This window comes from Oreochromis niloticus, linkage group LG6, assembly GCF_001858045.2.
Source record: "Oreochromis niloticus isolate F11D_XX linkage group LG6, O_niloticus_UMD_NMBU, whole genome shotgun sequence".
In the NCBI taxonomy this organism is placed as follows: Eukaryota; Metazoa; Chordata; class Actinopteri; order Cichliformes; family Cichlidae; genus Oreochromis; species Oreochromis niloticus.
The window spans coordinates 28,284,389-28,308,127 of NC_031971.2; the positions used below are offsets into that span (position 1 = coordinate 28,284,389).

Consider the following 23,739-nt stretch of genomic DNA (forward strand, 5'->3'; position numbering starts at 1 on the left):
TCTCATCACTGAATATTTTATCAACCCTATTACATGTTCAAGCTTTCAAGTCCATTTAAATTCATTTTTATCACAAGTGGGACTAAAGTGGCATCAGCACGAGTGTGGGTTGTTCACTCCCTGATATTGCATTTGAGTAGCTAAGGTCAAACGGAGAGTCGACTAACATAAAAAGGTGTGAATTGGCTAAATGAAATCTCCTGGTTGGACATTGCAAGGTATGTCAGCCTCTGTCATGTTAATAGCCTTTTATTCGCCACAGTCTATGTGAGCTATACTTTGTATAGCCGTCATCTGGTTATGAAGTTTAAACTTTTGAATGAGCCAATTATCACAAGTTTAGCATATCTGACTGAAATGTGAAAATCATTAACACACATAGTTTAAATCTTCATATTTCATAGCAAAGTGCGGCCTGTGTATGGCTACAGATGTAGTGTGTGTTAATAAGTGTTAATGGAGTGTTAATGAATGCACACTCTCATGACTGACCACTGATATTTTATTATCAGTTGAATACAAGAAAACAGACAATGCCCTTTAAAGATAGCGGCTTCCATCAACGTGTGATTGTGACGTTTCCTGGACTTGAAGTTGGGGGAGAAGCACACATGGTGATTTCTGATGGAAGCGTTTTTGGTCTCAAGTTGTAATCCATCCTGCCTGGTTCTAAATAAGGGGGGGAGGAAACAAGACAGAAGCAAATATATTACTGTAATCTTTAAATATTTTCATTTCACTGCATGGGCTTTCTAAAAACATCTGGAAGCCATGTGACAAGAGTATTATGTAATTGTTTTTTTTTTCTTACTAAAAGATGTAATGGGTTGTTTACAGTGTAAGCATGCGAGGCCGAGCATGTTTATCATGAGCCCAGTTAACATAAAATAAACAAGTTTTGAACAACCTACATGTCACAAAGGCCCCAAGAAAATGAAATTGCTTCTTTGATTGTTTTTGTTTACTCTCAGGGACCTGAACACCACCAAAGCTACAACTGCTTGAAAGACATTAAAGACATTTAGCAAGTTAACAGGAACTCACCCTCGAAGCATCCTGGGATGGGCAGGTTTCCATCATTACAAGTGGTGGCCACAGGGTAGCCGCATTTGCCAGTTTTGTTCAGACAATATAAGGCAACATGTTCTCCATGGAGGACTCTGTTTGGTTTCAAGTCTCCAATCCAGATCTTCTTGCCGTTATAGAAGATACGACCTCTTTTGATGCCAACTGTGCAGGGAGCTGGGTGAACAAACAGAGCAGTTGAAGCATTTTCACCGGACATTACAAATCCAGTCTGTGGCTTTGCATAAAGAGAGTGCTACATGCTGAGACACCAACTTATTTCTTGTTAGAGTGAAGGACCGGACACTCATGAACACAAACAAACAAACAATCTGAACCTATCAGAAATGTTTTGGAGTAGTTTAAGATGAGGCTAGAATTTCAGCCTGAGGGAAGACTTTTTTTCCTATGACTCACCCCTGCAGACCGGCTTTGATGACCAGTTTCCTGTGTTTTGACACTGTATTTCATCCCGACCTTCCAGAACATAGTGCTCATTGCAGGCATACCTAACCTTCTCCTTGTAGCCATGTTGTCTCATCACAGCAAAGGTGATGATGCCATTCGGTATGTTTGTTGGAACTGGGCAGCTCACGTCTAGAATAAGGTTTTGAATAGGACTTAAACAGTTACCAGCAATCTCATTAAAAAAACAACTTTTAAATTAAAAAAATGGAAACAACATTTAGAGCAACAAAATTTTCCAGTTTTTTGCGAAGATCCAAAACAAAAGTAGACGTCTGCATACCTCGACACACCGGCGGTTCAGTTACACTTCCATTAGCCATGCAGAATCCTCTCTCATAGCTTGGTGCTTTAGGTGGATGACACTCATATGTCCAAGCTTGGCCATACTTAGTTGCGGTTCCAGTCAGTGGCTTATCGTGGACAATCCTACCATCGCTTGGTGGCTTGGGCAGAGGACAGTTCACAGCTTTAAGGAGAAAAAGAGGTCGGATTAGAGTTACTTTGACAACAGGTCTGAATTCATTTTCTGTCAGCTTATTTTAGTGTACGATATGCATTGACTGTTCTCTCTGCTGTCCATTAAACATTAATGGTTTGATTTTCGCTCTGTACATTTTCCTGGATTACCTTTGCAGAGAGGTGGTGGATGGCTCCAGGTGTTATCATGTAAACATCTGCTTTCATTGCTTCCTATTAAGACATACCTGATGACGAAAAGTTCTCAGCTATATTAACCGCAAACACAACTCTGTTTTGGGGTTTCATTCTTGTGGTCACTCTTACCCATCATCACATGTGAAGTTAAGCACGCTCTTGAATGGTGCTTCTGTCCTCCCCTTTGCAAACGGCTGCAGAGGTCTTGGGATCTGGCACATCTTAGCTAGAAAAAATATGTCACAATATGGACAGCAGTGAATATTCTGCGGTTACAGAATATTATAAGCTGCAGGATACTAAAGCAGTTATTGCTGATTGTAAGACATGTTCAGGAGGTCCCACAGTCTAAAACCACAATTTTTACTCACGGGAACATGCCAGGTTTGCCTGTGTCCATTCCCCTGTGGCAGTGCAGGTTATCCTGGCCGATGGTGTCCTTGAAGGCAAGTACCCCTGTTCACATGTGAGAGTCACCTCTTCTCCAACCTCATACACACGCTTTAGTGTTGAAGAATCAATCCCATCAGTGGTTGGAGGTCTGCCACATACTGGTTAAAGATCGGGCATAGAAATGGTCAAGTTTTTTTGCAACTAAATATTAAATGTTGTATTTTTTTTTTTATATAACACTGCACTAAAACTCTGTAATCTATTATTCAGATAATGAGGCTTTCAACTGTAAAAACGTCACACAATAAAAACACATGCATGAAATGCACAAATTAAATCAGGAGCAGGACAACGACTGACAGAAAGTCAAACGAGATATCTTGCAGCACATAACTCATAACAAATTTGTTTAATGCTAAAATACAAATAGAATAAATGGAGCAGCTATCCTCCTACACTTTACCTTTCACTGATGTTACAGTTGTGTATAAAGCTACTTGGCTGAGGAGCAACAAAGCCAAAGCTGGAGACATTTTCCTGGGTTTGAAGACTCTCAGTGTTCCTGCAGATGTGTAAGGATGAGGATCAGGAGGGCTCCTGAGTAACAGGCCTGTGATAGCTCGGTCCAATCAGATGCTAGAGTAAGCCCCTATTGATTGAGCACAAAGGTCGCAACTGTTGTATATTTACCTAAAGTTGATTGATAACCTTGATTTGTTACAAGAGCAATCAGCAGACACAAAGAATGACATGAACTCACAAGAACTTAACGTAAAAACTTTGCAGTGCAAAGAATTGTCGACGAATAAACGTAAACAATCTTATTAGCAATGGCCATTGCATTTTTGCTCCAATAAAGCAGAGAGCAAAGACTTACAATGATAATGCCAAAGAACAAAGGATTTATCTGCACATGTGTTCTAGTTTGAGTTAACTAAAAGTTGCCCTTTAGCTCAATGAATTTAGAAAATTGTGGGTTATATCGGCATGCAAAAGGAGATTACTTCTAAAAAAAAAAGAAAAAAAAGGAAACTTTGTGACCTGCAGGACCATAATCAGTGAAATTATGTAAAACCTAAGTGGGTCAGAGGATTTGTTGATTGCCAGTAATGCCATGTGTCCTTCATGGACGAATTGAAGTATTCAGATAGGCTCCACTGATTTATCGTAAATCAAATTACTCAAGAGTTTTAACAGGGATCCCTTAAAATTCTTGAACCACTTAAGCATATACTTAGTACTATACCGTTCACACTCTTAAATGCCTTTGGCAAAACTTTTCAACCTGAATACTTCAAACAAATGAGACTCATCATGTGACAAAATCACAGACAATATGCTTTTATTACTGATAGCGTGGCTATGGGATCCTTGAGCCACTATTATAACTGACACCAACACTTTTTCTCTCCTTTTGCTTTTAAGTGATGATTAAGTGTCCTGGGTGTGATTTTAAAGAACATTAGATCTGCTAACCTAATTAAATTTAGAAGAAGAAGAATAGAGATAGCAGTGCTGTACCGCAGGTCAATGAACCATACAGGAATTGGTAAACTCAGAGAAGTCTGACAAATAGCAAGCAAGTCAAAACAATTTGCAAATCCATGCAGCTGTGACCAAACGCTTCATACGGGAACAAATAGCTGAGCTGAAGCAAACAGCATTAGTAAAAAATCTGCAAGACGGGACTCCACTGAGAGACATATTAATAACTCCAATCAAAGAATTTGAATGAAATCTTAAGCACATTATTAGAGAGCTTAAATGAGAAACTGTGCTTTGTTAACCAAGTGAGAAATTGGTCTCCTGGTGCTCAGTAAATTCCACCTTTTACAAATGCTAATATGAACACTTTCTACACAAATTGTTCTGCAGTTTGATTCAAAGCAACATGAAATTAACTGATTCAAAATGTAAGCTGTGTGGTGTGATCAGTGGCATTATCTCTTTGTCTTCAGTACTTTTCCACACGACCTGTGAAATCTGACTAACCGCATTCCTATCTAATTATGACATGCGTGCAGTTTGGCGTGTCAGCCTTAACATGTGTTGATCAAAATCACCAATCGTGGTTATTTTATGCTGTCTCTAAAGAGGGCACAGACAATACTTCTGAAGACAGGCAAAATAATCATCTAATTTCTTCTGACTTGACGACAAGGATGAATATGCAGATTATCAAACACTGCCTGAAAGAGTGGATCTGTCTACAGGTGAGTCACCGTGAGCAAAACGCGCGATTTTCCCACATTTTCTACACATCATGCCAGAATATGTATTGCGCTATTTTCTCCACGCGATGACGCCCCATCCTAAATTCCTGCTGTGGGATCAGGGGCCTCCTCCCTCCCACAGCAGATCCTGTTGGGTGACATCAGCCCGAGAGGAAAGGAGGAAGAACAGCGGAGCAGCGTCAAAGTCCGCAAAGAAACCCAAGACAACGATGAGGAAGTTTATCTTCAAAATAAAAACGTTAATTGAAGAAAACGAGTCAATGGCTGAATTGTTGATCGCTCTACACGGTCGAGACTCTTTTCGATTTGTAATATGAACTCGAAGCCAGGCTCTGTTCCACCCCCCCCGCTGCAGATTAAGCTCTTAATTTAGTGCCTAACTAACCAATCAATCGCTGCCTTCTTTTTTAAATTCATGCTTATAATTTAAATGCTGGAGTCTTTTATAGGGAGCTAAAAAAAAAAAACCCAAGAAAGAAAGAAGTGGTTAATGAATGTAATCCACGTTGGTCTGCGTTTAACAGAGTGGATATGCAGAGTGGTTTCATTGGCTCTTTTTCATCATGTGAAAGGTTGCGTGTGTTGCTTTCATGTATTGTTTGACAAAAAGGGGCACCGTGGACCTCTTTCTGCGACTAAGATTAAAGGACGTGCAGACACGGAGATACTAAGGACCCTGAAAAGGACCCTGACCCAGATGAATTATACTGCATTATAAAGAGAGGTGTTTTTTAATAGTTTCCCCCCACTGAAAACTGGCAACACACTACAATCCATTTTCAGTCCACAGAAAACATTATCATCTTCATTAAGCCTGGGTTTGTTGCTTGATTATTCTATCTTCAGTCACAGTTATTATCGTATAATTATTATTATAAAAAAGAGGAGAAGAATAGTACTATTACTACTAGTACTATTATGATGCCCATAAAACAGTAATGAAAATAAATGTCACAACTGCATAGAACCCAACAAAAACAACAATCAGGTAAATATTTACAATAGTAAATTTTTGCATTACTCGCACAATACTGATTGATGTTTTAAATATCATACTTATTGCCAGCATGCAGTTTTTACGAACCTACATACTTTTAAAGGAAAGAACAAAAATATTTAGGCCCTTTTCAATAAAAGCTCCTCATGTGGTCTGCACAGCTGCGGGCGGAGACTAAATAATTCATTTTAAAAAAGGCTTGACAGCATTATCGACTGACTGCTTTCTGTTGTTCAGGTGAACAAAAACACTTTTTGTGATTTTTTTCTCCCTTTTTTTGTCAGTTTATCTGTTCATTTAACCATTCAACCGAACTGCAATGTTCGATTTAAATATGATATGATGCAGATGAAATGTTTCCCCACTAGGAAATGCAAATGCACCGCTGAATGCAAATCAAAGCCTCGGTAGTCCACTCCTGAGATCTAACTCTGAAAAGGTTGCATGCGCAATTATGTTAGATTGGATTGTCTGCATGCTGCAGGTAGTAGTTTTTCTTATTGTTTTTAAGGTATGTGTTAGGATATAGGAAACAACCTCTTACATGCACTCTAATTAAGAGAGAGAGAGAGAGAGAGGGAGAAAAAGAGAAACGACTTTTATTTTGAAGGGCTAGACAGGAAGCAGCCCTTCTTAATGTGGCTCGGATGACAGCGTGCAACTCTGTCAGTGGAGCAACCCAGTGGTGTCGACAGGCAGGGAAAGCCCTCACTGACTGTAAGTACAGTGTCTCCGGTGAAGACCGCCGCTCCGCACTCTTCCGCCGCGACACTGAGGGCTGCGCGTCTGAACGGACTGAAAACCACCCCGAGACAACAACGCAAAGCTGTTGCATTGAATCTTTTCGTTTTTAGGGGGACATGGCTGATGTAAGTTTGAACGAGTCGTCCTCCGCGGACGTCGCAAATAGGTTTGCTCGGAAAGGTGCACTGAGGCAAAAGAACGTCCACGAGGTCAAGAACCATAAATTTATAGCCAGGTTCTTCAAGCAGCCGACTTTCTGCAGCCACTGCACGGACTTCATCTGGTAAGCTCTTCCGTCACCCACCTCCACCCCCTGCCTGACTGCAGCCTGTTGCATATTGGATAACTTCAGTCGAGAGCCTACACTCCGCTCGATGATGTAACACAACTGCAGGCTAACTTTTCCCTTTATAATCCTGCGATCCATGCACTTCCTAAAGACTTTATTACTAGTGGAGAGTCAGCGCAGGAGCACTAACGTCGTCTTAACCCTTCCTAGCAGCTCCACGCTTCTCCAGGGATCCTAGTCTGTTCTATTATCGTCAGACCTCTCGCATTTTCATTTTTTTGTACTCTACTAATGTTGCATTTCTATATTAATCTGTGAACCTTCCAACTGGGATAGTTCTCAATAAGAAACATTGTAGTTAAAGCGTCTTTTTGGTCCCAGTAAACCTCTGTGAGGACCACGTCCAAGCTGCAGCACATTCCTGCAAGGCAGAAACAACTTCAGTGAAAACTGTGCCAAAAGCTTCCCATTGCTGCTGTACCAGCCAAGACTGGGCCTGTTTGAAGTGTCCTGATGAGTAACAGGTTCCCCCTTCCTGGCACCTACTGTAGTTGGCCTGTTCGAATTTCCGATTTTAAGCGCCTGTTTTTTTTTACTTGAAGCAGCTCAAACGATGGTTCTGAGATCTGCAATTAATTGTCAGAGTGAGCCAGTATGGAAAAGCACTTCATCTACTCTATGTAGACGGATTCATGCATGTCCTGTTTTGCTGAAACACACTGGTGTAGAGGCACATATTATTGTCTCTATGTTGCATTTGTCTTGTCCCCATCTGTGGAGGAGAAATGCATTTAGATAACATGGTGAAACACAAGTTTCCAAATGCTGTAAATAGTCTGATTCCATCTATATACACTAGGCGGTTCCAGTCTGTGCAGCATGTCTGTAATTGCATTATGTTAGTGTTCTAAAAAGCGTTCATTTTCACATTTTATGCCGTATCTTAAATGTAAGAGGAGGAAACTTGCAGACAGCTTTGCAGAGTTAAACTGCTCCTCTGTTGTTAGTGGGTGTGTCATCCAAGGGCCTTTTTTCTGTGTAAAGCTAGTATAGCACTGACAGCTTTACACAATGACCTATGTTCAACCAAGCGCCACTCCTTAGTGCAAAGCACAAGCTCCGTATAACCATAATTATTAAGGCAAATAGCTTGTTGCTCTTCTTTATGAGGTCAAAGCTTCCCCGTGAGGGCGTTGATTGATGAGGATTTCTGTAATGACATTGTGATTAACCACAGATCAAGTCGGCAGAAGAACAAACTCAGTATGGGCACAAAGGATCTGCACACCTAACCATTACACCGGCGTGATTCTAGAGGACTGTGATTCACTCCAATTCAGCCACAAGAGCCTCAGTTCAGTTGCAGTTGGCATTTCAGTTTGTTTGAAAGGTGCTGGATTGGGTTGAGGTCAGGGATCCTCAAGGTCACTCAAGCTTATCCACACCATAGACAGAAAAATACCTCTTAATAGGCAATGAATGCTTTCAGCAAAAAATACCAAGAACTGTGCAATGCTCTTCTTTAATAGTCGTGGAAAACATGAAACACGTGGCTCCCTGGATTGAATGAATGCTTATACAGTATGTGTGCATGCATTTGCAGGTGAATGAATGGATTTACTGTGCACACGTGTTTAAAAGAGTGTGAGCACGAGCAACTGTTCAATTCGTCCTTCTTTCTTTTCACAGGGGGTTTGGAAAACAAGGATTCCAGTGCCAAGGTAAAAAGCAAAACTCATTCATGTGTGAGGCCTTCAATTAAAATGTGTGTGTGAGAGAGACATGTACAGTATGTTAAGCTTTGATTTAGGACTATTTTGTCATTTTGTAGCAAAAAATGGTGCTCTTTGTTTGTCAAGTCTGCAATGAATTTACTCTGATGCTGTTTCATGAATCATCACATTTAGGGTTGTTACATTTTTGTCACGTTTCCATGCATTTTGCCGCACTAGCTCCATCTCATACGTGCAACTACAAGAGAAAATGACCGAATGCCTGTGAATGCCATTGCTGCTTATTTAGCTGTTTTATATATTTGGAAGCTTTAGATAAAAGCAGCGTTTTGCTGTTTGGTAGCCATGCTTTTGACACCTAACCAGGTGTATCCATACACACAGTTTAAAGTAATCAGAGTAATGACTGAAGTTTGGTGTGACATTTAAAGACTTTTTATTATCAAGTTAAATGAAACTTTATCCTATAGAAACAGGCTTATCAGAAGTAGGGAAAATAGAGTAAACAAAGTGTGCTGAGCAGTAAATGTGCTATCTTAAAACAGAATCTAAAAAATGACGTGTCAGGCAGGTTAGGGAAACAGAAAGTGAAAGAGAGTGGACAGGGATAGGGAGGAGATGCAAAGTGGAAAAATGTGGACAGTTTTCTTGTTAACTGCTGTTTTTAGCTTTAGCAAGCACGTAGTCTCTGAATTCCTCATCTAATGTGGAAAATCTGTGGACTTGCCAAAGCATTAGTTTGGCTGTGATTGCCCGGGTAGTAGGACAGATGATGTCCAACGAGATTTGGTTGGAGAAGTGAGCGAATCGTCCTAGCGGGTCAGACTCGGTCTTTTTACACTTTGGCCACCTCGCAGCGTTGAGAGGGCCGGGCCTGTGGGCCCTCCTTGCTCTCCCACTGACAGATCACTAACCAGAGTGTGTGTATCTCTGCTGCCTTCTCCCGCCCCGATTAGACAAAACACTGAGGAAGGGCTTCCATTACAGTCGTGCCATGAGCTTTCATGTTTTAATGGCGTTCTGTGTACTGCGCTCCCCCCACCGCCACAGAGAGAGTGGTGTTGGAGGAGAAAATAGCCTCATTCCTGAAGAAGGGAGTAATAATGTCAGTCTTCTAGTCCGAGGCTCAGAAGGGCTTCTTCTCCAGTGTTTGTTGTGTTGAAGCAATTGTAAAGCTTTACCAATTCGAGAAAGGATGGTTCAAATAAAACAGAGGCTTTAGACTAGATATAGGTAGATGCCATTATCAGCTCAATTAGATTGATTTTTTGTTCAAAAAACCAAAACAACACATCACATGTTGTTTTTGATATCGCACGGTGCTAATTTATAATCAGCCGTCTGCGACCGAGATGCAGCGCAGGCGGATTTTGTCGGTGTTGCGTTGCTGATGCATTTGCTTGGTTGCAGTTTTCGTCTGTGCAGCCTTTGTTGTTGCATTGCTAAATTACTGCATCAAAACCACCAACTATTCATGAACTAACTGCAGGATGTGCGTCGTTCACGGAGACAGAAGACACTCTTTCAGTGGGAAACTTAAACATAAACACTTTGTCACATCGAGTGTTTAATCTCAATGATTCATAGACTACTCTCTTGAGAGTGTCAGGGAGAATGAGACACACAGGGGTTTTAAGTGAATCACTGCTCATCTTACTTATAAATGTAGATGGTTCATAGTGTCGTTAAGGGCGTATGGTATGTCTGGTTAATGTTTGCTCATAGGAACATGCGTATTAGCCCGTGTCTACATGGAAATCCATGTTTGACCCGTGGGCACGGCTGCCAGCAACCTCACACCCACTCTTCTATGTGATCGCCTCTCACACAAGTGAGATGTTGCCTGTTCTCAAGCCTTGCTCCTACTTGAAAACAGGCTCGGTAATGAGTCACTCTAAGGTGTCAGAGTGTTGATAGCCTAACATGTTTTTGCATAACCTGACATTATCGTCAGCGTGTCCGCGAGCCCCCTCCTCTGCTTTCACAGCAAGTTGCCATTTTCCTCCTGCCTCATTGTTACTGTCACAGCTTCTGATACAGGCGATGATAAACTCGGGGTGGAAGGCCGTCGCGTACACTTACGAAACACGAGCACAAATGGTGCGCTGCAGCTTTTCTCTTCCCCGCTCAACGCTGGCTGCACCTTTGTTATTCCATCATAAATCCAAGCGTGGACCTTTTAAATAAATAATGAGTCCGTCTCATCAAGACGGAGGTGATTGGTTACGCTGCAGCCAGTCAAAGAGAGAAAGGTCCCTACTTTCTAACATCTGCTTAGCCATCAAATGTTAAACTTAAGCTTCTGTAAAATGGGGGTCAAGTCCTCCAGCAGAGGCAGCGAGCCTCTCGCTGACTACTTGAAGATGACAAAGTGATGAACTGGAGAGTGGCATTTCTATAACAAGAGTGACATTTAATTTTCAACCGAGTAAATGTCCCTTTGCTAAGAATAGGCCGGGCTCCACTGTATTACATCATCAAGTGTAGTTTATGTGTTGAGATTTTGCATCATATATTTGAGCTCAGTGAATATGTTTATTTTTGCATATATTCCTTTTTTTTTTTTAACATTTTAAGATTAAAAGATAGAGCTCATAACAGTTTGGTCAGTTGGTGTCTCTGAACTAAACACTGACAAATATACATGAATCAGTTTGATTCCTCCAAAAGCCTTTTACAATAATGATTAATGAACATCCCAGCTTGGGCTTTGGATTTGTGCTTTTTATTGATAAATTTATTAACTGTTAGCATACACTCACTGGACGGTTTATAAGGTGTACCTCTTCAATAGTGGAGCAGTTAAGATAGGCAGGAAAAAGGGGAAGACACACAGCAAATGGCAGCAGGTCAGTCTCAAACCCAGGCTGCTGCACTCTGGTCATGTGGCATATGGTTGCCTACTCACCCACTGTGCTAAACTGGGGCCCCGTTCAAGTGATTCTAAAGGCCAACGTCTAATCAACCAATCGTATGGCAGCAACTCAGTGCACCTAGCTGTGCAGTTATGGTCAGGATGATCTGCTGAAGTTTAAAGTGAGCATCAAAATGGGGAAAAAGGGTGATTTAAGTGACTTTGAATGTTTTGTGCCTTGTTGGTGTCAGAAACTGCTGATCTGCTGAGGTTTTCCTGCACAACCATCTGCAGATGGTCCGAAAGAGAGAAAACATTCACTGAGTGTCAGTTCTCTGGGTGCAAATTTCTTGTTGATATCTAAAGTCAAAGAAAAATGCCCAGACTGCTGAAAGGACAGCGACAGTAACTCAGTAAATCACTCTTTACAACCAAGGTATGCAGAAGAGTATCTCTGAATGTACAGCATGTTGAATCTAGTAGTTGTGGTACAGCTGTAGGCGAACACAGCAGGTGCCACTCCCATCAGCTAACAACAGGAAACTGAGGAAATTCACCAAAATTGAGCAATAGATGTTTGGAAAAACGTTTCCTAGTCTGATCAGTTGCTTTGAGCACGACAAACAATCCTCCGTAGTCGTCACTCAGAACGTCTCAGAACAGAGTTCCCTTGGCATGTGGCAGGTTGCCATCATGGATGTGCAGCTGGCAAATTTGCAGCGGCTTTGTGATGTAATCATGTGAGTATGGGCCAAAATGTATGAGGAATGTTTTCCAGCACCTTGTTGAATCTGTGGCACGAACAATTAAAGCACCTCTGAGTTCAGAAAGGGGTCGACCACTATTACAGTTGCAGAGTGTGAACTATCCAGTGAGTGTTTGGTTGTTAAGTTGTCGTAATGATGCCGCATGTTAAACTTTAGCGTGTAGAAATAATACTTAAGGGAAGCTATTAACATGTTTGACTTCATACAAAACAACACAGTTTATTCTGAACATGAATGTCTGTGGTCACATGTGTAAAGAAGAAAAATCAGATCTTTCAATGTGACACTTGAAATAAAATACTAAAGGAAAGTTAATGTTGTGGAAACAAACAAGCCTATCAGTAACCACCTTTCTAGATGGTATCTGCATTGTGAACAATCTGTCTGTCGTCTTCTGGCTACTTTTCCTGCGGAGTCTTATTTCAAGCTCCTGGCCTGCTGTCGCTGTGCAGCAGCGTATCTCAAATCACCATTTAGATGACGCTGTAATGCAGTCCGGCCATTCGTACTCGTGTCACTCAGCTGATTTACTGTTCAGACCTTGTTAACCTCACACTGTCTCTGGAAATCTTGAAACTTGAGATTTTTTTGGAGGATTATTTTCAGGATTGATTATTTTCACGTCTTGATTTGCCAAGGTTTAATCTGAAGGTTTGCCGTTTTGCTTAGTTATACTGAGCTGTAGAAAAATCCTCCTTAAGTATTTGGGGGACAGGTGCTTTCTTCAAGGGCACCTGTGTGACACTTTGTGAAATCAAACGGTGCCATTCCAAAGTTCTGCCTCTAGTGGAGATTTCAAAGGAAGGTTTCGATGGAATTATAAGGCCGTTGCTCCCTGCCTGTGTAAGCCGAAACACAAAGCCATAACCGTCTCACAGTATTGATCCTATTTTAGATTTTTATTAATAACAAGCTTTTCAGTCCATCTAGTGCTGCTAATGCTTGGTTTTGTCCACTTTGACAGATATGAAGCAGGAAATCGTTACTCAGATCTCAAAAACATATGCTCAAAAATTGATGTTCTTTCCTGGCCTTTGTGTAAAATGGCAGCAAATGCAAAATCAATTGAATAATAAGCGTAAACTTCCTGTTTGTACTGGCTATAATATAAACAGGGCTGTTTGAAGCTACAGCTGAATAACAACTAAAACGTGGGTCGAGTAGAAGGCAGAGCGAAAAAGAAAGATTAGCTGAAAAACGCCGAGGTCTCCTTGTTATTCACGGAGGGTATTCCTGTGATGTAGTGATTGCTGTCTTGTTTTCATCTTCCCACACTGGTCGTAATGCAGATAATTTCTGGAGTGCTGAGGCAGCTGATGGATATGTTCTCACATAATGGTTTCTTGAAGATGACCTGTGAGGTCGGCTTTTTTTTTTATACAATTCAATTTCAAGCCAGGCTCGGTATTGCACTACGGGAATCACCCTCTGGTGTGCTGTTGTAGAGCAGGGGTGTCAAACATATGGCCCTGGGGCCAGGACTCCAGTCTGGCCCACTGGACACCTTTGGAAAATATATAAATATAAAGGAGGGGATAGACTTTGATTTTTTCACTGTATTTTCAGATGTTTTAAGGTCGTGGGAGCTGTATGTGGCCCACAGTGTAGAAAGAGTTTGACATGCCTGTTAGAGAAACCCACATTCCTAAGAGGAAGCAGTACATGACGCGCAGCCATATGTGCATATATAAAATGAGATTACTTGTTGCAGGGATTACTTTAATCAGCCTTGTTGCTTCTTTGATGCTTTGATCTATCAAAGTGTTAGATCACACTTTGATAGATAAAGAAAGATCATAAAGTTTGCAAACGTCTTCATTTCTGAAACTGCGTTGATGCGCAGTCACTTTGTTAGTCTTGGGCTGCTCACTGTTTATTTAGAATGTCCTTGTCCACACCCTGCACAGCGTCATCCTAATAAGGTGTTGACAGTCCGTGGAAAGTCCACGGGCTCCTTTCATGATGCTCGGTGCATGTATTCTTGTGTTCAGCTGCTCAAACAGCACATTTCTTAGTTGTTTTCTGCTCCTACATCATTTAACACTAAGAATTCAGCATCAGTGTTAGTGTCAGTGTTCAAAAGAAAAGGCAGACTGCGTGCAGATAACTTATTTAAACCCTTCCCTCGGATTCATTATATATCGCTGGGTAGCCAACACTTTCGATTATATATTGCAAGTGTTGGCTAATGATGGCAAATTGTCCAACATGGACGTGAAAGCACAGGCATTAAGAGCAGGAAGCCAGCATTTAAGGGCGCCATTTCTGTTGAGTGGCAGATTAGGGCTTCGTAGTGAGAGGAATGCATTGGCTCGTGCTTTTACTTCTCCAGGGGGGCCTGTAATAAACTCCATCTTTTTTCATGAATGGCATGAGAGTTTATTACAATCTTAACCTCAGGTGGTCTGAACACTATTGCATGCCTAGGTGAGTAATGCTCTTTGCAGCTAAATGATTTTAAAAACAGGGCATGTCTGCAGTATAATAGTGAAGCCAGCGGCACAAGATATTACAAATATAATATAATCTCTAAAAATCCACACCAGTCATTTATTTAATATGCAGCAGTGAAACAGCTTATTTTTTTGCGAGCACTGTGCTCAGCTTGGTCTCTTAAATGCAATGCAATTATAATAATTTAGTCTTGTAAAAGCAATGAGTAGAAATTACCAAGGGCTTAAAATCCTCACTGAGTGTCCCTTGAAGTACTAATCCATGGACATTCTGGTAAGTGCCTCTTCAGATTGTGGGCATGTAAAAATAAATTAATAATTTTAATGACAAAATTAGTAGGTATTACAGTTTTCTCCTCCAGTTTTCCCCAAGCACCTTTTTTTAATCTTAATAAAAATATGGAGCAAGAAAGAAAGATAAACACAGAGTACGGGCATTGTTTTGTTATTCTAACCGTTAAAGATCTGAAGATCATTTTTGATTTTGTCATTTGGTCCTGATGATGATGATGATGATGATTATGATGAGCCACGAAACCCTTGTGGTGCCGAGATTCTGATGTAGCATCAGTTTCAGTCAGGGCTTTGGACACACAGACCACTCTGCAACATCTGTTGCTTTATCTCCGCTGCCATAGTGGTCGTGCCTTTGTTTGCACCTTCATCTCTCTGCTTTTTTTCCTGTCCTCTAAAGCAGCGGTATACTTAGAACAAAGAGGCAGATCCATTGCTAACAGCTTTGATGAATTATCTGTAGCGAAACACCGCCAGCTTTCTTTGTTCCTTTCTCGTCGTCTCTTGTCTTTCTACCTGTTTGCTGGTTTCTCTGTTTGCCCTCTGTCACAAAGCCGCCCTATATTTCGCCCTGTGTCCTGACCCAGGCCCTGGGTTTTCTCCTTTAAGGACACTGCTTTTCTTTATTTCTTTCAGCACAAACACACTCTCACATATCCATTTCTTTTATCTCCTCCTGGCAAACAGGGGAAATATTTAGTTTCTGGTTATTGAAGGGTGTTCGTTTGATACACTGCACGTTTGTGCTCTCAGGCATAGGATGTTCTAACTGCAACCTTGATACTATTTTGGCCCAGAGTTAGAGATAGAGAAAGATACAAGATTCAGAGATCCTTTGAGCAGAGCAGAGCAGAGAAGAGGCAGCGTGGCATGTGTGTGTGTGTGTGTGTGCATCTGTCTATGAGACGCAGAGGGAAAGGGCAGAGTTCAGGTTTGGCTATATTTAGAGTTGTTCCTTGGTCCCCTGAAGATATACACTGCTATGCAAAGCATTGGATCTGTTTATAGGATGCTTGTTCTTTTGATATCTTTTTGGATTACATAAGGGTTTTATCTAGGGACGCACACATGTTGTGCAGATGTTATCAACGTAATGATTTTACTGAGGATATTGTTGGTATGTAAACTTGGGTCATTGTGACAGTGTGGTTTTTTTCTTTCTTTTTCAGGTTCTGCATGTTTGCTCAAACTAAAACAACCGCAAACACAAATTTTTTGTCATTACAGGAGATTTACTATTTTGAATAGTTTCAGGTGGTTAATTATTTCTATCTGTTAGAGAATTCACAAACAGTTCAATAAGGAGAGATCATTTGGAAGAACTGAACGTGAGATTGAGAAATGAATCTGTTAATTATGAGGCAATTAAACTTCGATGACCCGTCATGGCAGAACGAAATTCCAGCTGCGATAGGATTTAGGACATGTCTCCCTGGAATCTAGACGTTGGTGGTGGTGAACATGAAGAGTGAGGCTTGGATGGAGCTCTAGGCGTCTTGGTGAAGTGGAGATGGCAAGGTGGTGTGTTGCAGGAGATTTTGAAAGGGAGAATGATGGCGAGCACAGAGTGAAACCATGCAGATGATTGGACTACAGTAACGATGTCAGTGTTGAGACTGACAGCGTGGGAAAGTGGTAGTGATGCAATGAACAGCCAAGCAGGCAGATGACTGATTACAGATCTTCCTTATTAAACTTATGCATACGAATCATTATATGCTGTAAGAACCTTCAAGTGGGTACTTAAACTTGTGTAAGACTGAGGCACACTAGTCGATCAATTATGGTTAAAAATAACTAGAAAGGGGGGAGACAGTGCAGTAAATTGGTAAGCTTCAACAAATGAAAGACTACATCTGCTAAGCTGTAGCAGATGTAGTCTTAATTTACTGGATGCAGAGCAAAGACGTGAATCATACGAAATATGTTTTATTATTTTGTGTGGTGTCTATACTTAGATTAATCAAAAATGTAAAAATATACAAAAGTAGACAAAATGCATTCTGTTAAAAGTTCCAGATGTTAAACATACACTATCAGCTGCAGATTTGGCTTTTGACCAGAGCCACTTGTGAGTAGGAAGCATGTATCTTGATAAAACAAGCGCACTATGAACCGTAGACTGTATTTAAAAGACTTAATGCAACTCAGTGCAGGTTAGCTTTTTCGACCTATGTTTGGATGAAAGCTTGGAGCACTAACAGTACACAGATTGAGTTAAACAATCAAACCTTCCACAGAGTTCTTATGAAGGGGGGAAAAATCCACAGAGACCAAAAGCATTTTGATGCAAACATGCTTTTTGACCCTGTGAGGTTGGGCATGTTAACATGGGGCTCTATGAGGATCGACTTGCTTTTGGAGCCAGCATCATGTGAGCTCTTGCAGGTTTTTGCACCTCTCCTTGTTAAGTTTATTTTTCAGCAGTTGCCACTTGGTATTAACCAGTAAAATCCCTTCACCAATACTGATGAGGCCAAGAGGTCCAACATAAGGAATGATATCTGTATAATTTAACCTGCTGCATGTTGAGGGATGCAGGGAGAGATATTTCTTTTTTGACAGTTGCCATGATAACAAACTCCAGTAATTACCTGGAGTTTGTTATCCTTGGGGAGGAGTCGTGCTCGACTCATGTGTAAAAGGCTGAAAACCTTTTTTTTTTTGTAAGATCAGCGGTAGTGTGACAGTGATTTAAGTTGTCTGCTCTGTTGCTTCATCTGAGATTAGACTGGAGTCAATGAGGTACCGAATCAACTGGTAGGTCACCCTCACTTTGGAAGAACGTCAACAGACACAATCGCTCATGTCGAACACGAGAAAATACACTCCTGGGCATGACATCATTGCACTGGTTACAGCTAGTGGCATATGAAAAATGAAAAGCGATGATAACACTCAGATGCATGTAACTCCCAAGAAAATTGGTAAATGCCACACATTTTGGTCTTGCTCCCCGCGGTCATTTTAGCCTTTGCTGGAGTCACAGGCAATGTGCTGGACAAACAGGAGCAGCAGGCAGAGGCATTATCTTAAAGCTTGTAAAAATAAGGTGTTAAATTAAAGTTAATGTTACGTACCTTAGTCCATCGTCTGTCTTCTTAACTGCTCCTCCAATTCAGGGCTGCAGAGAAGCTGGAGCCCGTCCCAGATGTCTAATGCTTAATTTATGGTTTGATTGTGTCCGTTTCAAGAGGTATTTGCCTACAGTGAGCCTATGGAGAGGGGTATTAAACCAAGGGAAAATATGCTCTGATGTAGTGCTCCAAAAACTGTAATTTCCCCATGAAATGGACACTTATGGTCAATTTAGAGACAAAAATTAACCCAGCACCTGTGCCAAAGAGAGGAACGTCACAATGTGCACAAAGTAAACAGCATTTTACACTGTGTTCATTGCATAAGTGTCAGAAGCTTATAAATCAATAAATCACATTTACTGCATCTTATCAAATTGTGAGAAACCCAGAGGATCTTGATTAAAGTCTGCGGTCATGGAAACCTTTTAGTCAAATGCCCGCCTGTCTATTAGAAATGTTTTGATTAATGGGATAAGTGTTGAAAAACCTTAGCAAGTGTATTGGAGAAGCTTAAATGTGAATAAAGGGTGCTTCAGACATACACTATATATTTGTCTTTAAGAAACAATTGAATACAGTTTCAGTGATGCTCTAAATGGTCAAGTGGAGCTGCTGGCTTGTGAATGTTTGGGTAATTTAGATTTCCCTGAAAGCCTCTCACCTCGCTTCCTGTTTTTTTTTTCACAATCAATTCAGAGCAGCTGCATTAAGATTAGACTAATCCATCATGACAGCCTGCATTATTTATCACCTTAATTCCCATTATGCATTTGGGGGAAATGCTGTGTTGTGCTGCATAGTTCTAATGTGTTTGGTGCTGAATAAGGTAATGTTTGTCAGATTTGTCATCCTGCAGGGACTGTGTTGGAATATGTTAATCCCAGTGCTTACAATACGGATTTATTATAAATATTGCTTTTAAAGTCAACACTGATGTTCAGTCAAATATGTCAGTGTTTTAAATAGCGTTTTGATGATTGTTGTTCCCTTGCGGCAGTGTTTCACAACTCTGAATCTGGATTAGGTTCCCTTCCTGGCTTTCATGGAGATTTTTGTGTACACGTTGCTGCAACAATGCTCATCTTTTCTGGACAGGATAGCTCCTAAACAGAGAGAAATGCATCCTCTGACACCTGCATGTCATGAGATAATAGGCTCCTGTTCAGTTCCTGATTGCATGCTGGTGCCCATTATGTAGCCCAAATCTGTCCCACAGTTTGATAAGGGGATTTGAAGGCAGGAAGGGGACTGACTGAGCAATCGCAGGTGGGATGACGTCCATGTTCCTGCTGTCATGCTTACGTCATGAGAGAGTTCACCTGGGAAATGAAGCTATGGCTGCGAGGCATAGCAGAGCTTTGCTGACTTTCTCGTTATGTGCTCTTGCATGTTGAGTCAGATCCTGGATTTGAATAGGTACCTTTCTGCCATTAGCCCTAACTGTCAACCTCTAATACTAACTATGCTTTGATCATCAGTGATGTCAGTTCTGTGATTGTGCTATGTCTGTAATCCATAACAGACAATGTCGTTGTAATGACGAGGTGTTTCGTTATTGGTTCAACAACTAAAGCAGTAAATTGTATTTTATTTTAGGTAATTGCAAACACTTTTCTGGGCACATTTGCACTTTATTCAGTACTCTGCACTTAGAGAAAAACGTTTTCACATTAGGAAGCATAAACCTGCATGAGATCTCTTGAATGTTTATTGATTGTTGAGCATTTTGGTGGTTGGTGTGGTTCTGTCTTCCGGGCACTTGGGTGGCTGCTCAGTGCCTGGTGGAGGCAATTTTAGCCATGAGTATAATTGATTAAAGTGTGGTTAAAACGTGTGGGTAAATCTATTTGTGCAATCTATTGTGGGTGGGTGTTTGATTTTAGTGCAAAGTGGACTCTTGGTGTAGCCCTTACCCGCCTATTTTCTAAGTTGTCCTCTCAGGGGTTTTCGGGCAGGTGTGTCTCTGGGGTCTGAACACTATTTTTAAGTTCCAGGAGAGACCAGGGAGTACACTGGGTAGTGGGATTTTACTTGTGTGTAGTGTTGATAACAATTATTATCGCTCAGTTATAAAAGCCAATGGAGTACTGTTGCCATCCTGCCGGGCGGGCAAGTGGCTACCTAAGTTTGTTAAGCTGCATAATGAAGCAACACAGGAGTTTCAAATTGATACCATACAGTAGGTGTATCTAGCTACACTTTAAGGTCAAGATCAGAGGTTAGTTTTTCAAAAAATCATATTAAAGCAATAAATTTAGAAGAAGGCGACTTAGTATTTTCAAATTCATATCATTGGTGCATCTGCTAAGAGGCTGAGAGGTACTACTGGCCACCGCCAGCATTTTTATTACAGTTTATATTATGTAAAATTATATTGCATGTTGGGAAATATATTTGTTTATCAGCAGCAGGGTATAAAGGGCTATCTCAGCTCAATTAGTGGTTGCTGAGGGTCGAGGCCACTAGTGCTTTAGAGCCCTGCCATGTTGAGCTCTGTACATGAGGTGCATGATGGATAAAAATAATAAAATTTGGTAAAACCTGCCATCACCCACAATCATTGTAGCTTATCTGCTTAATCATTTGTGCTTCACAGTAGTCCATGTTGCTTTGGAGTAATAATATTTCACATGTTGGGGCAAGTAACACATTTTGTAGCTGAAACTGTCAAAAGTATATCTGCCCTCGCCTACAACAGAATCAACATTGCTCAGCTTTTGTTTTAGGCAAGAAAAAATCTGAATGAATTTTCATAAAAGTGGCACGAACTCAATCTTTAGAACGCTGAGTGAGTCACACTTGGCCTTGAGCCTCAGTTTGTCTGTACTGCTGCATGGTCACACATTTGTTTGTATGCCCATGTTGAGTTAGGTAAAAGAATGGACTGCCAGCACCTTTGTGTTACTGCGTCTGCTCTGTGTTTGCTCGGGGACCTCGAGCTCCTGCAAGAGGAAGCGTTTGGCAGCCCAGTCGTAAATGGACTCAAGTTGAGAGCATGCAGATACCGCATGGTGAGCCAACGTCTCCGAGTCTCAGCTGTAGAGTGAGTCCCCCATTTGGCTGGATATAATTGATATTTATTGCTAGTTTTATGAGACTTGTCTTTGGTAATGTGCAACTTTTGACAGCTGCAAAAACAGCCGTTAAACATGTGACTCAGTTTATTTTAAGAAAAACGCAAGGGTTCCCATAATTAATACAGAATTGTGTTATTTTTAACTCTGCTTTGCAATCGTGCATGAAGCAATCCGCCATAGAAGACGCTGAGAATATTTCTGCACTCACCGTCCTCTGAACTTTTTGGCATCATGCAATGAAAGCTGCAATCCATTATACATTACCAATAAGGACTACAACTCCCTTTTTGCTTGCCTGGAAGGACTTCATTTACTGATGCTGGTATTGTGTTCACTGTAGCATGTTGGTCTCGCTGCCTTCATCTGCCTACACACAGTAAATGTGTGTGAATCCAGTGTATCCATCCATACTTTGAGAGTGCAACACAATGCGGTAGTTTGACCTATTAAACAGACCTCTGATGGCTTAAGTAATGGTCCATTTAGATGATTAAAGCCACTTTCAGATGGTCGACAGTTCTGAGGGGTATAATTGTATCATAGGTGCTTAATGGGAGCTTAACTGTAGCTTTTACTTGAATGAAACACTCAGACAGACCGTTTATATTTGTGAATGAGACCACCTGTTGCTCTGTCATTTGCTCGTAGGAAGTGTGCCTGCTTACAGGGATTAACTTTTAGGCTGGATGTGAGCAGCAGGGAACGGTCCTTCTCGGTACTTCTGAATCGATGCTGTAATATCAACAAGTCACAAATCCCACATCTGTCTGTACGCAAAGTAGGCCTCTGCAGGCTGCAGTACTCTAAGCTGAATCATCTGCCTTGCCATTTAGCACAGTTGGCTTCTGCAGTTAAATAAAACCCTCAGTTTTAGTGTGTTGCTTTACATCAAAGGCTACTGATCTTCAGGGGTCAACATCTAAGGTCCAGGCACTCTTAGGGGTTATTGATCAGGGCTGGTCTTAATTTCTTTGTGGATCTATAACTGCAAGTTGGGAAGAATTTACAATTTAACCAATAGAATTCATTCCATCAGCTTCAAAAGCATAGTTTGACATAAGGGAATGAAGAAATAGAAATAGAAAATGCTCTTTCTTTTGAAAATAAATAGGAAAAATTGTGAAAGGTAATGGATTATTCCAATATGACCAACTGAGAAAGGAGTGCCTTCAGGTCTGGCTCATTTTTAGAAATATCACATATTCAATCACAAACAGCGATTTCCTGTTTTCTCATAATGGGTGTGGTGTGTGTGTAAATGGAAAGTCCAGTGTGTAAATCTAAGGAGTCAACGTGGGTAAAGCCTCTCACATTTTTCCTCTCACTATGATGGAGTAACATTTGATCATGTGACTGTTGGGTCTGTAATCTTCCCTCCTTCTTTTGTCTTCGGAGTTTGATCTTGGTGGCAGCAGAGACGTGGAGCTGTAATGCATTTTGCAGCACAGTTTGTGGGCTTGTCAATCACTCTGTTATTTTTTCTGCCAGGTTTTGCATCTTTGCTTTATTGTTATTTACTGAGTTCGTGAAAAAAAATAAACTCACATCTCCAGAGCCTTATGCAACAGTGAGTAACTGCAAGCAGGATGGAGGCTTAATAAATCAGTCGCACAGACAGATTTTAAACAACAGCTTCCTTTGGCATATCCCGGTTGAAATTGTGAATGAGACATTTTGACTGTGTCATTTATTTTTCTTGATTTAACAGGCTTCCATGCTTTTCAACTCCCCTTCCCCGGCACAACATAGCAAAACCACCAGATCGCTGCAATTCTTTGCACTGAATTCACCCATCGATTACAGAATACTGAATAATCCCAATGATGACAAATTTCGTTTGGCACTATCTTCTCAGTCATCACCAGAAGTTACAGCAGCCTGAAATTATTTGCACGCACATTCAGTTTGGGTTTAAGTTAAGAGTCATGTAGGCCTGTATGCCATCATCTGCTTCCTGAATGTGGTGAGCGATGGCTTTCAACTTAATCCACTTCAAGAGCACGTTGCTTGGTCTGTAGCTGTTTTATTGTTCCTGCATAATTTATTCTTACATGTCACATATTGTATCATCTGTTATTTTTGATTTTTCTACTATTCTGGCTTTTTATTTGAATCTTATGGGTCACTAAACGTAAAGCTGGGACATTATATAGTTATGCTTCGAAGTTAAAATCATCCTTACAAGTTTTGCTGAAAGCTAAAAATTGAGGCAACTTTGAAACACCCAGAAGAAAAATTGCTTTCTGTTGCAATATTAAAAGATACAACAAGAAGAAATAAATAAAGGAAGGACTGTTATTAAAAAGTCACCATGTAACAAAGACCTCAGGTCCCTTAAACAGGTGAAAAGGTGCATGAACAATAATACACTGGAGGATATTTGAATAAACAGTGTATTCCTGTATTATGTCTTCACAGAGATGAGATTCTTAAATGAATCAGCAAAGACAGTCGTGCTCATTCTAGGAGCTCATACATTCAGCAGTTAGGGTGTGTTCACAGTTCGCTGGCAGTCCTTGGATGGCCCGTCTACCTGCAGAGAGCGTCTGTTGTCAGTGGAAGCAGTGTACAAAGCATGCAGTACAACTGGTCTGTGGGTCACTCTCACTTGTGCTGTTGATGGTCCGTCAGCCATCC

General features: G+C 40.9%; 2 protein-coding genes across 4 annotated transcripts in view; one reads left to right on the forward strand and one right to left on the reverse strand.

The window, feature by feature from the left end:
• Positions 1-484: 484 nt before the first annotated feature.
• LOC100699616 (beta-2-glycoprotein 1) lies at positions 485-3,205 on the reverse strand. The gene is made up of 8 exons (XM_005463279.3): positions 3,044-3,205; positions 2,559-2,738; positions 2,317-2,413; positions 2,161-2,237; positions 1,814-1,999; positions 1,483-1,662; positions 1,045-1,242; positions 485-669 (listed from the first exon to the last, which is right to left on the reverse strand). The coding sequence occupies exons 1-8, from the start codon at positions 3,111-3,113 to the stop codon at positions 560-562; spliced, it is 1,098 nt and encodes a 365-aa protein (XP_005463336.1). The 5' UTR covers positions 3,114-3,205; the 3' UTR covers positions 485-559.
• A 3,250-nt stretch (positions 3,206-6,455) lies between these two features.
• prkcaa (protein kinase C, alpha, a) overlaps positions 6,456-23,739 on the forward strand; it is a 130,455-nt gene continuing 113,171 nt past the window's right edge. For 2 of the 3 annotated variants that reach the window (XM_025907858.1, XM_019359705.2), the window contains exons 1-2: positions 6,456-6,838; positions 8,534-8,565. In XM_025907858.1, the coding sequence (XP_025763643.1) occupies positions 6,672-6,838; positions 8,534-8,565 (199 nt within the window). In that variant the 5' untranslated portion in view covers positions 6,456-6,671. The remainder of the gene's footprint in view (positions 6,839-8,533; positions 8,566-23,739) is intronic. The other variant, XM_019359706.2, reaches the window with a different exon arrangement.